The 19,177-nt window shown below is 34.2% G+C and overlaps 4 protein-coding genes across 4 annotated transcripts; 3 read left to right on the forward strand and 1 right to left on the reverse strand.

The window, feature by feature from the left end:
- The first annotated feature begins 290 nt into the window (after positions 1–290).
- Positions 291–4,419, forward strand: LOC115721144 (uncharacterized). Its single transcript, XM_030650396.2, has 6 exons — positions 291–639; positions 2,375–2,447; positions 2,594–2,687; positions 2,843–2,962; positions 3,067–3,124; positions 3,600–4,419. The coding sequence occupies exons 1-6, from the start codon at positions 433–435 to the stop codon at positions 4,095–4,097; spliced, it is 1,050 nt and encodes a 349-aa protein (XP_030506256.2). The 5' UTR covers positions 291–432; the 3' UTR covers positions 4,098–4,419.
- A 1,304-nt stretch (positions 4,420–5,723) lies between these two features.
- Positions 5,724–8,266, forward strand: LOC133034771 (uncharacterized). Its single transcript, XM_061110160.1, has one exon. It carries the CDS (start codon positions 6,203–6,205, stop codon positions 8,120–8,122), a length of 1,920 nt encoding a protein of 639 aa, XP_060966143.1. The 5' UTR covers positions 5,724–6,202; the 3' UTR covers positions 8,123–8,266.
- A 423-nt stretch (positions 8,267–8,689) lies between these two features.
- On the reverse strand, positions 8,690–11,431 carry LOC115718853 (cysteine proteinase inhibitor). Its single transcript, XM_030647662.2, has 3 exons — positions 10,908–11,431; positions 10,572–10,789; positions 8,690–8,920 (listed from the first exon to the last, which is right to left on the reverse strand). The coding sequence occupies exons 1-2, from the start codon at positions 11,007–11,009 to the stop codon at positions 10,586–10,588; spliced, it is 306 nt and encodes a 101-aa protein (XP_030503522.1). The 5' UTR covers positions 11,010–11,431; the 3' UTR covers positions 8,690–8,920; positions 10,572–10,585.
- Positions 11,432–16,910: 5,479 nt separating this feature from the next.
- On the forward strand, positions 16,911–19,001 carry LOC115721216 (uncharacterized). Its single transcript, XM_030650476.2, has 2 exons — positions 16,911–18,453; positions 18,536–19,001. The coding sequence occupies exon 1, from the start codon at positions 16,933–16,935 to the stop codon at positions 18,379–18,381; it is 1,449 nt and encodes a 482-aa protein (XP_030506336.2). The 5' UTR covers positions 16,911–16,932; the 3' UTR covers positions 18,382–18,453; positions 18,536–19,001.
- The last annotated feature ends 176 nt before the right edge of the window (positions 19,002–19,177 follow it).

The raw sequence follows: 19,177 nt of genomic DNA on the forward strand, positions 1-19,177 counted from the left end.
TTTAATATACGTACTTCGTACGTAACTTTTTGCTAGTATATTAAATTGTGCTCATAAAATTTTATCCACTTTTTTCACAGCTATAAAAAACTTAATTTAAAATAAATTTTTATTAATAAAATTAGACGAAATTTATTTTGATCCACCAATTTTAATAATTTTTTTTAAATAAAATTAAAAAGTACGAAAAATTGGAAAGTACACGTTATTATATATGGGATAAAATCCAAATTAAACTTTTAAAAAACGAGGCAATAAAGACAATAGGATAAGGGCGAAAAAAACACGAGCGAAAACACGAGAGACAGAGTGGGAAAGAACCGTGGCACGTCTATTGGGTTGGTCTCTCGAAAGACCGGTTTTTTTAAATTAAATAATAATATATTTTTTTTTTTGACGCGAAATTAAATAATAATATTAATAAAATAGGAAATGAAATTTGTTTTGAGCGAACTGGAAATTCTCCCTCCCCTTTATATTTCATCTTTCTTGTATATGTACATACGTCTTCTGTGTGAGTTTTCCAGACAGAAGGCGAGAACGACGTTGGTTATTAGGGTTTTTGTTTTTACGCCGTTTCATGGTCACAGACTACAGTTACCCAACATGAAGAAAAAGCTAGATACCCGTTTTCCAGCTGTAAGTAAATTTGTCTTTTTAACTACTTCTCCTTGGATATCTTGGTAGCTAAGTTTTGAATGATTAAAGAAAACAAGTGAAAAGTTTTGTTCTTGTTGTTGTTTCAAGTTTCTAGAAAATCTTTTTTGGAGTCTGATAAGTTTTATAGCGGTGTTTGAGGTTTACAGTATGTTTTTATGTAATAGCAAGTTAGGGAAAGAGAGGGTCTTTTTTTGATTTGATTTCTTGTCAACTTCTAATGCCTGTGTAGTTTTGCCGTTTTATTAAAACAGAGTCTTATCAGTTGTTAGTATGTACAATCTTTTACTCTGTAAAAAATGATATGTATGTATATTTGGGCTGCGTCTTTCAACTCCACTTTTTATTTTAATTTTGTTAGAAATGAAAAAATATTAGACGTAACTTAGACACCCCTAATTTGTACCTTGTAATGTTTAGAGACTAGAAAGCAATAAAACATACTGTTAGTTATATCATGGCAAGTAGAGGGACCCTGAGAATTGAATTTGAAGCCTAGCCTATGTGACTTGACTACTCAACCAACCCCTTTTTAGTGTTGCCCAATTTCAAGTTTGTTTTTCTTTATCCAGAGAGATTCAACTTAAGAAGTTTGCTGTTGTGACAATTTGGGTATGCAAGTCTATGATTTGAATTGTTTTTTATATATTTTTCTCAGAAGTACAGTACATGCTCACGCAATTATCACTTATGGCAATGAATTTGTGGTTAGACCACCATTTAAATTCTATTTCCTCTGCCTCTACTACCATACCCTTTCTGACTATTTGGTGATTTGGTGGTTATGTAAGTTGTTTGTTTTGCAGAATAGTTACAAGTGTGTAGCTGTAAATAATAAATGGTTGTAATTTATGAAACTTATGAGTTCTTGGTAAACATGGGGATTGTGGTGATACATTTCTTTCTTTCTTTCTTTTCTGTTACTGGGTTATCTTGTGCTCTTTGCTTATTTTAATTGTTATTCTAATTATGTTTGAGTGGAAAGTAAATTTGCGGCCACTTTTTCTTCTAATTATTTGATATTTCACATGTCCTTAGTCTTAGTGAGTAAGCATAATTTTTCCCACAAGTTAGTTTGATGATTTTGTTCGTATTTACAAGAGAGTCATTCTTTGATTTCATATTTTCTCCCAATTTTGTTCAAGTTGGTTCTGCTCTGTTTTTTACTTCTATAGCATCTAGTAAAAATTGATGTAATATTTATTCTCATCAGCTGTCCAAACGTGTTCAACAATTGCATCATGCATTCTTTCTTTCATCTTACATTTATCACTGCTAGTTTATTTTAAGATACACGTGCTTACAATTTTGTGCTTAGTTGTAGTATCACACACAAAAACACATGCAATTACAATATTTTGTCCACATGGCTTACAATTTTGTGTCCTAGCTGTTAGTATATCTACAAAGTTTGTCTTCATTTATTAGTCATCTTAGTTTATGCACAGTGTAGGAAGATTTATATTTCAATCATTCTTCTTCAGGTATGGATTCATTTTATATTTAGAGATACAACATATCCACATACAAACCCTCTTGTGCATTTTAGATCGACTTACTGAGTTACCCTTTTTGTTTTCCTTTCTTGTTTGCTAATGCAACTGAATAATTTTATTAAAGTTTTTGGTCCCAGAAAAAGTTGTTATGCTAAATTTTCAGCTTACCTTTTACACTGTATAATTAGACTCTTGTCTTATTTCAATCAATCAATTTACAGGCTAGGATCAAGAAGATTATGCAAACAGATGAGGATGTTGGAAAAATCTCTATGGCTGTACCTCTTTTAGTATGTAAGTAGTGTTTATCGTTTAAATACTCAGTTCAGTTTAAGTATAGCTATGCATTTTCAGTTTTAATAATCTCATTTATTCCTTCAACAGTGATCACATAACGTGTTTTATTGACTAATTATGGCTTTTTAAATTACACTATGCAGCCAAAGCTTTGGAACTATTTCTACAAGATCTTTGCCATCAGACGTATGGTATTACTCAGCAGAAAGGTGCAAAGACCATGAATGCTCTGCATTTGTGAGTGACTAATTATTTTACCCTTCATATCTGGTTTGCTTTTGACACATGGTGCCTTTTTTTTTGGTGCTTCCATAAAGTTTGTACCTCTTTCTTGCATTTTGTTTGATACACTGACATGCACATATGCTTTAAATTGGTTTCTGATCATGCAGAAAACAGTGTGTGCACTCGTTTAATGTTTTTGATTTCCTGAAGGATATTGTCAGCAAAGTTCCTGATTTGGGTGGGTCTGATACTGCTGCTGGGGAGGAACGATCTGCTGCGAAGAAAAGGTTTGTGAAATATGCAACTTCTCTTTCAAGTATTAGGTCCAGCAGCCAAGAAAGGGATTTTATTTTTAATTTGATTGTTTAAATTCTTCTGCATTTTTTATCAGGAAAGTTGTAGATACCGAAGGCCATAATAGTGATGAGGATTTTCAGAAGAATAAAACGGTAATTTTTTAAATTGACTTTTGTACTTGTTGTTATCATAGAGTCAATCCCTTTGTAGACAATTAGTTTTTTTGGAATACAGACCAGGCCTTCCTCTGTTGTCATTTAAAGATTTTCCATTTACTTTTCTTGATAAACTTGATTCCTTGCCATTCAGAAGGTGGAAAACTAAACTAAATTACTGGATAAGTTACCCTTATCTTGCGTAATTATGGAAGAAGGCAGAAGATATAGCTGTCCATATTTTTTGGTGTTGTTTGTCCATCCATTTACGTTTTGAAACTCGTTGCTTCCCGATTTATTTTTCTTTGATATTGACCTCAGATAGTTTAATTTGCTTCAGATTATTCTCAATGGCCCTTATACAACTGCACAACTAATTTGACGTACTTATGAGTCCATTATGGGATGATTTAGTGATTTACTGCCATATCATATGCTCTTGACTATTTATTTTTGTTATTATTGTTTTTAGCATGAAGTTGGTCATCACACTAGTGGCAGAGGAAGGGGTAGGGGCAGAGGTAGAGGGCGTGCTCGAGGTAGTCGAGTTAGAGACAAAGAGGCATATCATGACAGGTACGAAGATGATCCAGACGATTTCAAGTACAAGAAAAGTAATGATCAAAATCTTGAAGTTCTAGATGATAGAGCAGAGCCTGAAGGACCCAAGGAGAAGATTGCATGTGATGATAGCACCAAAGCATCGGTTCGAAACTTTGACTTGAATGTTGACTTGAATGAGACTGAGGACTTAACGGCTGTGATGACCCCACCTCCTGTTCCTGTTCCTGTTCTTACACCTGTCCCTTTCCCTGCTCAGACTGCACAGATCATTCCTGAAAACAAGCACGGGGACTACTCTGGTTGGTCCTTGGCGGATGTGGAAAAGATGGCCATTGATCCCATACAACTGGCCAGCTTAAATAGGAGGATGGATGAAGATGATGAAGATTATGATGAAGAAAGTTAACTGACTGCAGAATAAATAGTTAAGGCTTAAGGTTGTTGGTTGATTCCATTATTTTAGATAATAGTCATCTTTTGAATACTTAGTTAAGAGGAGGTAGGATCATACTAGACAATAGGTAAAGAAAAACAATGTAGGAGTGACTTTGTTCATGACAGATGTTTAGGAGAAGGTAGATGAAAGAAAGAAGAATTTATTGATTTTAGTTAAATATAGGATTAGAGGAATTCTTTACTTTTGATTTCTCTAACAGTTTGCAGTATATATATGCCCTGTAACAAAAGAAAGTTCAGTAAAGAGAAGAGACCACATTGTTTGATTTTTCTGTGACTGTCTCCAACCTTAGGCAACAAAGTGGACCTGTTTGGTGCTCAATGCTTCTTTCTTTTGATAGATAACGGAATTCATGTAGTTTTCAAATTAAAAATGGTATGTGTGGATTGGTAGAACACCAAATTTGTCACAAAATCTGAAACTAAATTGGACAATAATTGTCATGTAATAACCAAAAATCGAACACCAAATTTTATTTCCATTTAATAGCCAATACTTTAATATTTTACTCACCATACTAATACAATTATATTGACAATGAACCAAAAAGATAATAATTGAAAATGCTCCTAATTTTTCTTAATAAGATTACACAGCATGTAGATGCAACTCATAAACAGTGGAAGAACTGGAATTGGAGATCAGAACGAGACTTGAACTTAAATGGTTCTTCACAAGATCTGTGAAATGAGCTTCTTCAAACTATGCCAAAGCCTCAATCTTGTTTGCTAGACCATCTTCTCTTGTAAACTCATTTGAGTAAATTAGTTCAATTTTGCAACTCAAACATGTAATAGAGTAATAACAATATTGCTTTTTATCAAACTAAAAATTAAAATTCAAGAATTGACATAATATAAAAACTAGAAGTCTATACACCACTGCACATAGCACTTTGAAATCAATAAAGAAGCTCCTGTAACAAGAAGCTCTAACATGGCTGTTGCAATGACAGTGTTAAATTTACATTTAACTAAACACTAATTAAACAAGAAATCTCAAATTTATCTTGTTGCTGTTAATAATCTATTAATAGAATAAAAATAAGAGGGGAGGGAGGAAATATCATCATCAATAACAACTTAAAACATTCTAGTTTTCTCTTATATTCTATATTCTACAACTAAATTTTGGCAACTCTATACAATTACAAATAACTTAATTCAATTTTGCAAACAGCACAAGTAAATGTATAGAGATTTGCAACTCAATACAAATAAATCAAATAATTTCACTACTCATGAGAGTAAATTAATAGTCTTGTAACATGATTTTTCAAATCAAAACATGTAATTCAATTCAATTCAATTTTGCAATCTTATTTGGTAACTCAACACAAGTAAATAAATAGAAGTTTGCAACCTTTTAGTCCACGACTAGTTGCTACAACAAAGATTTTACATATTTTTTTTTTTCTATTAAACTTACAAATCATATTTAATTAACTGTAATTGTCATTTTTTACAATTAATGAAAAGCTAGTATTTGTACTGAGCATAAAGACTCAAACTTCAAAAGCTAACACACATATTGATTTTTAATCACTATCTTTGTATAAAAAACAAAGAAAAAAACACAGACATGATATTAAGTTTAAGCCTCTCAAAACAACCAACCCAAAGTTAGCTTAGCAGTGGCAACGGATTCCACTTCCCTACCAGAAAACAACATAGCTCCACGTAATCAGCTCCTCTTGCATTTTATTCAGTAAAAAATAAAAATAATTAAATAAATCACTCTATGTAAACTTCGTAGTTAAGATATTCCAAGGCCTTGGCCAAAAAATCCAAACATATACATACTAGCAAAAAATAAATAGTCAACGACAGCCTGTTCTAGAAAATACGTGGTGACCAAGATATCCAAATATGTTTCAGCAAAAGAAAATAATGATTAGAGAACGTACTACGTAGTGCCCAAGTAATTGAGCCTCGTATAAATTTAACAGACAAATCAAACCCAATCTCAAACAACCGATTATATCTGCTATTTTCACAGCTCAGCTCAGCTCAACTCTCATCGAATCTTTAGTCTTCACGGCGGCCAAATTGAGAATGGCTCCTCCAAGCCTTCTCGGTCCGCCAGAGCTCTACAACAACCCAACCCCATCACAAAAATCCCAAGCCAGCACCGGCGCCGGGGACCCTTTTGTAGATCTCTTAGTGGCCAACTTCAACAACTTGCGACCAGCTGAAACAATTCCGAGGGGTTTAACTGAAAATCAATCCCCCACCTTTCTCTCCTCCGGCAATCCTTGCCTTGACTTCTTCTTCCACGTGGTACCGGACACTCCAGCTCAGTCACTGACCGAGAGGCTCCGGTTAGCCTGGGCTCATAATCCCTTGATTACGCTAAAGCTCGTTTGTAATCTTCGTGGGGTTAGGGGAACCGGTAAGTCAGACAAGGAAGGTTTCTATACGGCGGCGTTTTGGCTTCACAAACATCATCCCAAGACTCTTGCTTCTAACGTGGCATCATTGGCTGATTTTGGTTACTTTAAGGATTTACCAGAGATTCTATACCGACTTTTACAAGGTCCTGATGTGAGGAGAATTCAAAAGGCCGAGTGGGAACAGAAGAAAGGTGTTGGGTTTCGATTTCTCAAGTCTAAGAAGACATCGAAACCGTCGATCAAAGGGGTTCAATCCACTGTGCCTAGAGAGATTAGAGTGTTGAACGATGTGGAGAAAGCAAAGAAGGAGAAGCAGAGAGCCAGAGTGTTGAGGGAAGAGAAGAGAATCGCCATGGCTAAAAAGGTTGTCGACAGATATATTCATGACCCTGAATTTCGATTCTTATATGAAAAGATCACAGACCATTTCGCTGAGTGTTTGAAAATTGATATCGAGAATTTGAACAATTGTAAAGAAAAATCTTTTACGTTTAGTCTGGCGGCCAAGTGGTGTCCTTCTCTCGATTCTTCTTTCGATCGTTCCACCTTGCTTTGCGAGAGCATTGCTAAGAAGGTTTTTCCGCGTGAATCGTGCCCTGAGTATGAAGGCGTTGAGGAAGCCCATTACGTGTACAGAGTCAGAGACCGGTTGAGGAAGGAAGTGCTTGTTCCCCTGAGAAAGGCCTTGGAATTGCCAGAGGTTTACATAGGTGCCAATCAATGGAACTCCATCCCATATAACCGTGTGGCTTCAGTAGCCATGAAATTCTACAAAGATAAGTTTTTGAAGCACGATGGCGAAAGGTTTAGAGAATATTTGGAAGATGTGAAACAGGGCAAGTCCAAGATCGCTGCTGGAGCTCTACTTCCCCACGAGATCATTAACTCGCTCCACGAGGGCGACGATGGCGGCCAAGTCGCCGAGCTTCAGTGGAAGAGAATGGTTAAAGATTTGTCAAAAGAAGGAAAGTTAAAAAACTGCCTTGCAGTTTCTGATGTTTCCGGAAGCATGAGCGGTACTCCAATGGAGGTCGCTATTGCATTGGGATTACTGGTCTCTGAGCTGAGCGAGGAGCCTTGGAAAGGAAAGATCATCACTTTCAGCGAGTTCCCAAAACTGCACATTATCGAAGGTGACAATCTTGAATCCAAGACTAACTTTGTGAGAAGCATGGATTGGGGAATGAACACTGATTTTCAGAAGGTGTTTGATCAAATTCTGGTAGTGGCGGAGAATGGAAAGTTGAAAGCAGAGGAAATGGTGAAGAGGGTGTTTGTGTTTAGTGACATGGAGTTTGACCAAGCGTGTCTGAATAGTTGGGAGACTGATTACGAGGTGATAAGGAGGAAGTTCCAGGAGAAGGGGTACGAGAAAGCGGTGCCGGAGATAGTGTTCTGGAACTTGAGGGATTCAATGTCGACGCCGGTGATGGGGAATCAGAAAGGGGTGGCTTTGGTGAGTGGTTTCTCAAAGAATTTGATGAAGATGTTTTTGGATAACAGTGGTGAGATTGATCCAATGGGTGTAATGGAGGTTGCCATCGCTGGTGAGGAGTACCAGAAACTGGTAGTCGTCGATTAAATTGAAATGTGTATATTTTGACGTTTTGTCTCTACAAAGTTTTAAACAAGAAAAAATAAAATAGAAAGGACTGAGAAGAGTCATTGAAGGTTTTTTGTTTTCTTTCTTTTATTTGTTCTTTATCGACTATTCTGTTACCTATGATTTGAAGGCTGAGAGTTTTTAACAACTGCATTGGTGCATCCAATTGCACTATCTAACAACAAATAACTAAAAAAAAGCTCAACTAAAAACTAGAACAAAAATATTTTCTTAGGCTTAGTAGCCATGAGACACCTTCCTTCATCTTCTCAATCGCACAGTTATGCTTTTCTTCTTATTGTTATTGTTAGTTACTCTACAAATATTATTTTAATTCAATAATTGAGGCTTACGTCTCAATTGACGCCTCAATACGCCTTAAGGCTCACCTCGCCTCACAGAAAAAAATGGCATGATGCTTAAAACTCGATACTCAATTAGAGAAATAATAACAGAAAGATTTAATGAGCGAATCCTATTCCTATAGCCTATACCGGACATATAAGGCCCACAAATATAACAGCCAGTGGAAATTTTGCTCAACAGTAACATAAAGGTCTGGTCTGCATTCATCGATTGTACTATTTATTTATTCGATGTTTTCAACAGAGTTACAGTATATTAAGGACAGTTGTCTTCATAATAAAGAGATAAATATAGGATTCTGAGGACGATTTGGCTCCATTGGATAGCATGGAACATACATTATGATATGATGTACTTAAAGTTAAGACTTAAAATCAAGCATACCGATTCATACAAGACATCCCCAGTCACCTGAAATTTCAAGGATAACATCATCAGTACCTAGTATTATGCTAACATAATTTAGAAATAATTATTTTAATCAATGCATGACCCTCAAACAGCACACACATTATGTAATCTGGTGTGTGTCATCGAAATGCTTAGGGATGAAATTAAATATATTCAGCTTTAAAAACATCAAGCCTATTATGAAGTTGTAATCATAGAAACATCATAGAGTACCATCTAATAATGCACATTGCACTGAACTATAACTAATCACAACTTGGGATTTTGATATGAAAAAACTTGACTTTTGACTGTTATATGTCTTTGAAATTGATGCAATCAGTCAAGAAATTCCAATGTTTAACTACTCGGAAACCAATTGTTGTAAAACTTAGGTAATAAATTGTTTAATTACTATTATCAACTAAAAAAATAAATATAAACGTTTGACATTTAAGAAATCTGCATGACACAAACAAATGAACAAATCTTATTCTCAAAAATTATTCTAGCCTTTTGTGGGAAAGTTAAAGGGCATCCAAACTAACTTTTCTCATAGACCATACTTCAAATTCGTTCTTCCAAAACCAAACGCACCTCAATCCTTTTTCAGTACCATTTCTTTAACCAAATAGTGATATTATCACTTACGAACAATGTTTACACATTATGTTTCTATTTGGCTCTAATCTATTCATTCTCAAGGACCCTCCCACCTTTCCTAAAAGGTTGAATTTTACTCAGCTCGAATCTTTCCATTTCACACACATTTTAATCCTAGAGTTACCGAATACAGTCCCAGAGTTTAACTTGGTAACTGACAGTAGGTAGTGCGGTCGTCAATTATAGGAATGGAAACAAATCATTTGACGTATATGCTCAGGTTTTCTTTTAATAAAAATTGACATTAGAATTTGTATCTCCTGATACTACAATTTAAAATCAAGCACTGGAAATTTCTGATACCATGTAAGGCACATAACATACAGATACAGTTCAATATCAATCAAAGGGAAAATTAGCCTTAAGGTAGCATTTTAGCAGAGTGCTCCGATAGTATGATTGTTCCTACTGGTCACTGGGGTTCCAACCGCAGACCTCTTACCCACAAGCACCCACAGCCAATTACTTGAAGGATAGCTCAAGTGGCGTATGGCTATAAAATGGCAAGATAAAAGACATCTTATAGTTTATGTCTAAATAAGGATCCATTACCGTAATCAACCGATTCTGAGATCATGACCAAGAATTCTCTAACAAACGAATTGAAAATAATAATAATAACACATCATCTTTCTTATATAATGATCAATAACATGTTAACTACTAAGTGATCAAGTCTAATGATGTCAATTCATGAAACTTAAGCAAATACTAACATGAAAACAATGGTTTACACAATAGTACTTGTAACCAAATAGCACAAGGGTCAAAGTTAAGTGATCAGGATCATTGTTTGTGTCAGTTTTGAAATATGAAACAACTCAATTGAGGTTCAATTTTATCAGAGCGTCTAATGATACTACTCAAAAGAAATATATATTTTCATAATATTGCAATAAAAGTAAGATTGCAAAAACAGAGTCTTTTTCTTATATTCCCGTATTCATAATCATATATAGAATTAGATAAATAGATTTGAAAAAAAAAATCAAAGACGTTTACAGCTTACCATATAGCTCAGAATTAAGAGGATGATCCAGAAGGAGCATCACCAATATATTTGAATTCCTGGAGCTCCTTAAAATGCATCCATGGCTTCTCCCACACCTTGGCTTCATAAACCTTCTTCTTATCCCCATCCAAAGCCTCCAACGTAATATGATGCATCGTACCAGAAACCACTTGCACTTTCGTGTTTACAACCTTCTCAAATTGCAGAAGCGAATTCTGCATCCCAAAACAAAGAAATCAATATCAGTTCTTTCCCTCTACACAACGATCGGTCATCAATCGGTATCTAAACAAGAAAAAAAATTGTAATCGGATAGAAAATGAGGATCTGCACCTGTTTCTTGTTGTGTTCATCGACAGCAAAACGAGCAAGGCTTTCGATCTCGAGACTGTTCTGATTCCCATCAACTTCTTTGATTCCACCGACGGTCGCCATTTTCCTTTCTTCCAAAATTTTCTTCTGTGCTTTCGTTTCTTTCCAATGTGAAATCTGTATAGCTTTATATAACAATATATATAAAAGGCATGATTATGGATTAAGTGAGATATACCATAGAAGAGAGCAAGAAAATCTGTCTGCGGCTGTTATCGAGTACAGCAATGTGTATTATAAGTTTTGTGCACTCGCAAGATGCTTGTTGATTAAATAAGCTTGTGCCACGTGTTAGAATAGGATTAGATTTTCTGATGGTCAACGGGAACAATTTGAAAGGAATACTGTGAACAGCCCCACAGGATATATATAACTGGCGCTTTGGAGGATATTTTTATGTTATGATTGGAATGTGGTTAATGGGTAAGAAAGAAGATATGAAAAAGTTGAAAGGATGATGGTGGGCCCGGTAACTGTGATTGTGTGAGCAATTACAATTGGGATAGAAAAAGATTTCTTATTAGTTTTGGAATTTTCGTTGGGAGAGGAATGGAATGGATGGGGACAAGATGCGGTTCCAAATGCTGAATGAGAAAGATGATGCTCATCAATGACTCATAATATGGTCAAAATAATAAATGAAATAAATCCCACTTTCCTATAGTCTCTTCTCCAAGGTTACAAAAGATAATTTGCTAAACTACCATCAAAAAGTAATATGGAATAATTAGATATTACACTATTTTTTTTTTTTTAATTATCTTATTACATTTACAGATTTTTTTTTTATATATTTTACAATTTTTCATAGAATTAATACGAAATAAATAAGAAAACTATATAGAAAGTAATATAAAAATAATATATAAATAACATTAACAGTTTAAAATAATAAAAAAAAATAATATACAAATAACAAAAAATTAACAACAAATTAACAAGAGTACAACATAAAAAGATAATATTTTTTATTAATAAAATCAAAAAAATCGTAAAAATATTTAAAATTCCGCAAAACCGTATGTTTGTAATTTTTTTTTGTTATTTTTGTGTATTTGTGAAATAATCCCAAGTAAAATTGTGTGTCTATTGCTACTAGAGATGTTCGTGGTGCGGGTGCAGTTTTTTAAATTCGCAGTGCGGGTGCAGTTTTTGACTATTTTTTCAAACAAACCTGTACATGCGGTTTTTTTTAATTTTCCAAACCGCACCCGCACCCGCACCCGCACCCGCACCGTGAAACTAAAAAACCGCATCGCAAAAAATGGTGCGGTGCGATGTGGTTTATGCAGTTTTTACGGTTTGGACTATCACTAAATAATTAAACTATCACAAATACAACAAAACTTGAGCAACACTTGTCAAAAATACCATAAGGCTTGAAAATAAATATGAAAAAAAAGTTTCAAGTTTCAACAATACAATAATTAGTGGGCTTGGGTTGGGCCTTCACATATTAGACCTAAATAAATATAAAAATTGGTATTTTTATAATATACGGTGCGGTGCTGTTTGAACCGCATATTTACAATTCAAAATCACAAACCACACTGCACCGTACGGTTTAGGAAAAATTCAAATCGCGACCACATCACAAAGAATTTCAAACCACATTTTTTTTGCGATGCGGTATGGTGTGGATAGTTTCAGCGATTTGATGAACACCCCTAATTACTACCTAAACGTCTCGTATTGCTTAATGTAGTTAAGTAAAATTTTGTGTCTGATAACTATTGTAGAATAATATTAACTATTTACAAGCTACCATCTGATACTACTAGACACCAATAATGGCAATACTCTTTGCAAAAAGAAATGCTAAATGATACCAATAGTACTTAATATCACTTAAATATATCATATCGCTATTGGTGTAATCAATTATCAGACCTCACATAATTTAATCAACTATATTAATTTTACACAATAACCCATACTGTGTAAATTTAAAATAGCACAATTGAAGAAAAAAAATGAAGGTTAACTTTTGCGTTGGTCAATGAGTTTGACCAGTTAACTTTTGCGTTGGTCAATGAGTTTGACCAGATACGTTGACCAATGCAAAAACTCCCTTTTTATTTGGGTCAGATGCAGGGCTGATCCTGAGGGTAGGCGAGCTAGGCGTGCGTCTTGGGCCCCAAACGGTCAAGACCCTGAAATTATGAAAAAAATAATTAATATAGATAAAACATTAAATAAGAAAATAATATAACAAAAATTATTTGGTGTAGTTATGAAGGATTGAACTTTAGAGCTCTTAAGAGTTTTTTAAAGCTTTTTCATTACACTAAATCACTAGAATTATGATTTTGATAATAGTTAAACTACATATAGGGACCTTAAAATTTAATTTCGCCTTAGGCACCATATACCTTAGCAGGGTCGGCCCTAGACATAGGCAGGCTAGGCCCGTGCCTAGGGCCCACACTTTTTGGGGCCCAAAATGAAAAATAAAAAAAAATTCATTATATTTTTATTTAACTAAAATTAAGTGTATTGTAAACAACAAATATTCATAGCTTAGTTAGTTGAGCTGTATGACATATTATACAATGTCATGAGTTCAAATCCCATAACACTTTTTTTCAATATTTTTTTATATATAATTTTGAGGGTCCTAAAATTTAGTTCGCCTTAGACCCATATATTCTTAGGGCTGACCCTGTACCTTAGGATCGACCCTGGTTAGATGATGGGCGTCATCAAAAGGCCACGTGTCACTCACCCAAAAATGCAGATAATATTTATCCCCAAGCCTCTATTTGCAAGCCTTCATTTTCTCGAGAGTTATGGAGGCTTACTATCCTAATCGGGATTTGGAATCCCATTCATGTCCATGAATCCAATTTTCCCCTTGGGCTATTTGCGAAGATGTTATGGACTCTTCATATTCTCACAATTCTAGTAGTAGTTGTTTTGGAATTCAGTATTTTATGTTGAAGTGATATTGATATTATTATAAATAAATTAGCCAAAAATAGTTTTATAATTATTTTAAATTTTGGGTATATAATTGTAAAACTTTCTAAAAAAAAGTATGCTTATGTAATGTTTGATCAAGAATGTCCATTTTTGAGAAATTTGCGGCCAAACCCCCTTATGTTTCATTTGTTTAACACTTAACCTCCTTTTCTTTTATTTTGGTGGGGAAACCCCCTTTTATTTTGTTCTGTTAGCAAATTCACTATTCTGTTCATCTCACCCATTTACCCCTTATGTGTCAGCCTCCAGATCACAAATAAATGCCAGCATGGCAAAGTAATTACATAATGTTAAAATAAAATTTCTTTTTCAGTTTTTTTATATAATTAAAACAAAAAAAAAATAAATAAATATATTTGAATAATTAAATACAAAAATTAAATCATAACAATTAAAAACTAAAATTATTACAATATTCTAAAACCACAACCACGATCAAAACAAAACCCAAAAATAAAACCCCAAAATTAGATATTTCCCCAAAATCACCATTAAAACGAAAATCCAAAATAAAAATCTCAGTCCTTGCTTCTTATTCTGGTTTAGGGGTGGACGATTGCTAGAGGTTTGTTATATTTCATCTTCCATTGAAGTCGACGACATAGCTGTGCGAAGGAGAATATCGAGAGGTGGCCATTTCTTCAGCTTCTACTGTGACGAGTAGCTGTGCAGTGTGGGTCGACATCAAAGGAGCTGTAAATTGAACAATGGTGAATATCAGAGGAGAAGATAAAAATCCTCCAGAATATGATATGCTATATCTTGTGAAATTAGAATTTTATTTAATAACAAAAAAAGTGGAGTTTGCTTTGCTGTATGTTGGTTGAACGAGAAAAAATGGTGGATTTTATAGGTGATGAGTTTCTTGGGGCAGTGTGGGTCATTGATTGATGTAAGTGGTTTTAGTTGGTGAAATGATATTGAAAAACATTTAAATATTCAAGTGGATTTAAATATTGAGAATGAGTGATAAATGTCATTTTCCCTTTACACATATGCACATGTCTACGTTATTTTGTCTTCTTATGAGGGGTAAAAAGTTAAAGGGGTTTTTCTTTTTTTTTTTTTTTTTTTTTTTTTTTTTTTTGATTCAAGCGTTTATATATTACATCATGTTTTACCTGGGACTCGAACCCAGGACCTCCAACACTCACACACCCACCTATGGCCACTTGAGCTAGCCCCAAGTGGTTAAGTTAAAGGGGTTTTTCATGTATATTAACATTGAATAGATGAAAACTACTCTAAAATAAGACTTGCCCAGATAAAAACTAACCCCAAATACCAAAACTTTCAATTTGAAATACATTCTTTTTTTCCTTTTTTCTTTTTTTCCTTTTAAGTTTATGACATGTTACAACAAGTATGTATGCATCAAAACTAAAAAAAAAAAAAAAAAAATAAGTGTGTATATACTCATAGCTAAGCACATGTTAATTATTACTAATTCAATTATTCATATTATGAACTCACTATTGGGGGAGTGAGTTATGTGCAAGTGATTGTATCAATCTCTCAAATATTTAAAACTATTTTATTGGATGTACTAGGACAAAGTTTTATTTGTGCTCTATTTGGAAAGATGTGATGTGATGATAAGGATTGTGGAGAGATTAGATTGTTGACCATAAAATCAAAATGAATATAAGCTTGTGGTTATAGAGATCTTTTATTTTTATTTTGTTTATGTACTTTTGCCCAACATGCAACTTATAACTGTTTCTAAAGAAAATTATAGGCATTGATTTTAATTAAATTGGAGTGATACATATGATTTTTTAATTAGATATGTTTGGATATCTTATCTATTTTGAAACTGAACAAAATTATTTATAATATGTTTGAGCTCTAATATTACCTAACCCTATTTTTTCAATTGAATGGAAAGAAGGTGAGGATGCAGTTCGATATATTCTTGAAGCACCTTTCACACAACCCGACACCACAACAAGTTGAAATTGAAGATGATGCACCTTTCACACAATCTGACACACAACAAGTTGAAATAGTGGCTGAATCATCAATTGAAGAACCACAAACAGAAGTTGGACTTGACTCTCAAGCACCATTTGAAGAACCTCAAGCACCATGTGATGAAGAACTTCCAACACAACAAGAAGACTTTGAAATGCTAGAGCTAGAATATGTCGGTGAACCAGAAATTGAAAGAGAGAATGCAAGGGAGCCAGAAACTTGCAATTGGTGGTCAAGTATTATAGAATTACACGTTGATCCCGATGTTGATGACGATGGAATTGATTCTGCTTCTGATGTTGCAAGTGTGAATAGTGATGAAGACAACTGCTGTAAAACTATTTTGGAATATAATCCAAACATGAAAATGGATGGATTCAATTTCAAATTAGGCATGGAATTCGGGTCAGTGCAATTGCTAAAAAATACCTTGAAGGAACATTTCATACTCGAGAGTAAAGAGTACAAATTACTAGCAAATGATTTGGAGAAATTTAGGGCGGTTTGTAGAGCACCAGGGTGTCCTTACCTACTCTACGCACATGTGAACGGAGGTATAATAACTTAGTTTCCTTTATCTTTCTATGCATTTTCCTGTTCATTATGACAAGTTAGTTGTACTTTGTCTCAAATTGTAAATTATGATTTTTGGAGTTAATTTATTTACTTTTACTTTGTACATAATGGGATGAGTAGAGTAATTTAGTGCATTTTCAATTATATATATTGACATATAAAATATAACTGATTTTAATTGATATTAATTGATTTTAGTTCACGTTTTATTTTTCTAAAGACATAAATACCTAAAATTCCATGGCTATGAGATGGTGTTAAATATATCAGCTAGTGTACACACATATCAGCTGTTGTATAAGTTATCCTTGTTGTTAGTGATAGAGCATAAATATAGATGTACCATTTAATATTTGCCACTAAATTTGTTTCCGTATTTTTATCATGAAACTTGCTATAACTATTCTTGCATTTTTATTTGTGAACAGATGGGAAAACATTTCGGATCAACAAGATGAAACCCAAACACCAATGTGGCATAGTGTTAGAAAATAAGCATGCAGACGCACAATGGTTGGCAAAGCATTTCCTTAATGAGTTTAGGATGCACCCCAATATGGAATTCTCAGCTTTCCACCAGATGACACAAAATAGCAAGTTCTCCAAGGTCTCGAACCATCAATTCTACAGGGCCCGTGACACTGCAAGGATAATATTAGAGGGGTCTGTTAAGGATCAATATGAAATCGTAGAAGACTATTGCAACCAACTTTTGGAAACAAACCCTGGGAGTACTGCAAATATTCAAACTATATTGGTTGATGGTAAAAGGGTTTTTGAGAAGGTTTACATATGCTTAAAGGCATGTAAGGATGGTTTCATAAGGGGTTGCAGGAGGCTAATTGAATTAGATGGTTATCATTTAAAAGGCTATTGCAAAGGAATTCTATTGGCTGCCGTTGGGATTGATGGAGCAAACTCAATCTTTCCGATTGCATATGCAGTGGTTGGGAAAGAGACTAAAGAAAGTTGGACTTGGTTTTTGGAGCTGTTAAAAGAAGACTTGCATCCCACCGATCCTTGCATATACACGATGATGAGAGATAGGCAAAAAGGTTTGCAAAATGCAGTGGACAAGATTTTCCTTGGTTCCGATGGTCGTTTTTGTGTGAGACATATGCATGGTAATTTTAAGAAAGATTTCCCTGGACTTCTGCTGAAACAAATGTTGTGGGCTGCAGCAAGAGCCACAACCCCAGCTGACTTTGAAAGAAAAATGAAGGACTTAAAAGATGTTAATGAGAGAGCTTATAATTGGCTCGCTGCAAAGAACTCATCCGAGTTGAGTAAATCACACTTCAAAGAATCTGTGAAGTGTGACATGTTGCTTAAGAATGTATGTGAAAGTTTCAATAGTGCAATCTTGGATGCAAGGGATAAACCAATTGTAACTTTATTGGAGTCGTTAAGGCTTTGGTTGATTCGTAAGTTTACCAAAAACAGGGAGAATGTGGACAAGTGGAAGAACCCTGTGCATAACAATATCATGAAGATATTGGATAAGCAAATGGAAATTTCTGCTTATTGCTCTATTCAACTTTCAAATGCTACAATGTTTCAAGTAACCATGAATGATGGAAAGAGCTTAACTGTTGATTTGGATACACACACGTGCACATGCAGAAGATGGCAACTGACGGGGCTTCCATGTGGACATGGTTTGGCCACAATATTTTTTGCTAAACATGATGTGTGGGGATATATTCACTCGTGGTACCACAAAGCAGCTTACGAAGGTACAGTAGGGCCAGTGTCGAGCCCAGACAACTGGCCAAACAAAGGAATTAATCCTATACTACCTCCAGGTGAAAACAACCTTCCCGGAAGGCCAAAGAAGAAAAGAAACTTGAGTGCTAATGAGCCGCCCCTGCTAATGCAACCAAGCTTAGTAAAAAAAGGATAACTGAATCATTGTGGTAATTGTGGACAAGTTGGACACAGTAGAAGAACATGCAAGAATGAAGCTGCACCTACGGTATTTATAATCTTTATTCTAAGTGATTCTGATAAGTTTTATAATGTAAAATGAAATTGAACTATAAGTTATATTTGTGTAGGTTGAGAAGAAAAAGGGAGAGCGCCCACCTGTCAAGAACCCAACTAAAGAAACAATCAAGAGGAAGAAAAGAAAAGAGAGACAAAAGGCTGGGGAAAGTGCAGTTGGAGCAGGGACCTCAACTGCAACTTCTTAATAGATTATGAATTGTGCAAACCCTTTTGATATTCAAACCCTTAATAATGTAGTATTTTGATCATTTGGGGTAGTTTTTTGTAAAGTTTTCAAGGAGATTATGATAGTCATAACATACTTTGGCAACAAGTTGTTTTTTGTAAAACTTTCTAGGACCTAATATATATTAGGAGCTAAATTATTTATCTTATGATGGTGATATCATGAGTACATTCTAATAACTCTTACAACTGCAGTGTACAAAAGGTTCTTTTAAATATATAGTTGTGTTGACATTATATATTATATACATGTACATGATATATTATATATAGATAGTTCAATTTAAAAGATGACCTTGTTATTTCTTTTTGGAACTTTTAGGAGTTAATATGTATTAGCATCATGATGTAAATCTGGTGATATCATACAAACTTGTTCCAAGTTCAAGAATAATTATAATTGAAATAGTACTTCATTTTATTCCAAAATATTTACTATTACAACATGCATTAATATTAATTTACTA

Source organism: Cannabis sativa, chromosome 2, assembly GCF_029168945.1.
Source record: "Cannabis sativa cultivar Pink pepper isolate KNU-18-1 chromosome 2, ASM2916894v1, whole genome shotgun sequence".
Classification (NCBI taxonomy): Eukaryota; Viridiplantae; Streptophyta; class Magnoliopsida; order Rosales; family Cannabaceae; genus Cannabis; species Cannabis sativa.

Bases quoted from the DNA above. Each gene is read 5' to 3' on its own strand.
- LOC115721144 (XM_030650396.2), top strand. From the start codon at position 433: ATGAAATTTGTTTTGAGCGAACTGGAAATTCTCCCTCCCCTTTATATT. The intron at 2,448-2,593 runs GTAAGTAGTGTT...TACACTATGCAG, and splicing joins GGCTGTACCTCTTTTAGTAT to CCAAAGCTTTGGAACTATTT. The intron at 2,688-2,842 runs GTGAGTGACTAA...CTGATCATGCAG, and splicing joins ACCATGAATGCTCTGCATTT to AAAACAGTGTGTGCACTCGT.
- LOC133034771 (XM_061110160.1), top strand. From the start codon at position 6,203: ATGGCTCCTCCAAGCCTTCTCGGTCCGCCAGAGCTCTACAACAACCCA.
- LOC115718853 (XM_030647662.2), bottom strand. From the start codon at position 11,009: ATGGCGACCGTCGGTGGAATCAAAGAAGTTGATGGGAATCAGAACAGT. The intron at 10,790-10,907 runs GTGCAGATCCTC...TTTGGGATGCAG, and splicing joins ATGAACACAACAAGAAACAG to AATTCGCTTCTGCAATTTGA.
- LOC115721216 (XM_030650476.2), top strand. From the start codon at position 16,933: ATGAAACCCAAACACCAATGTGGCATAGTGTTAGAAAATAAGCATGCA.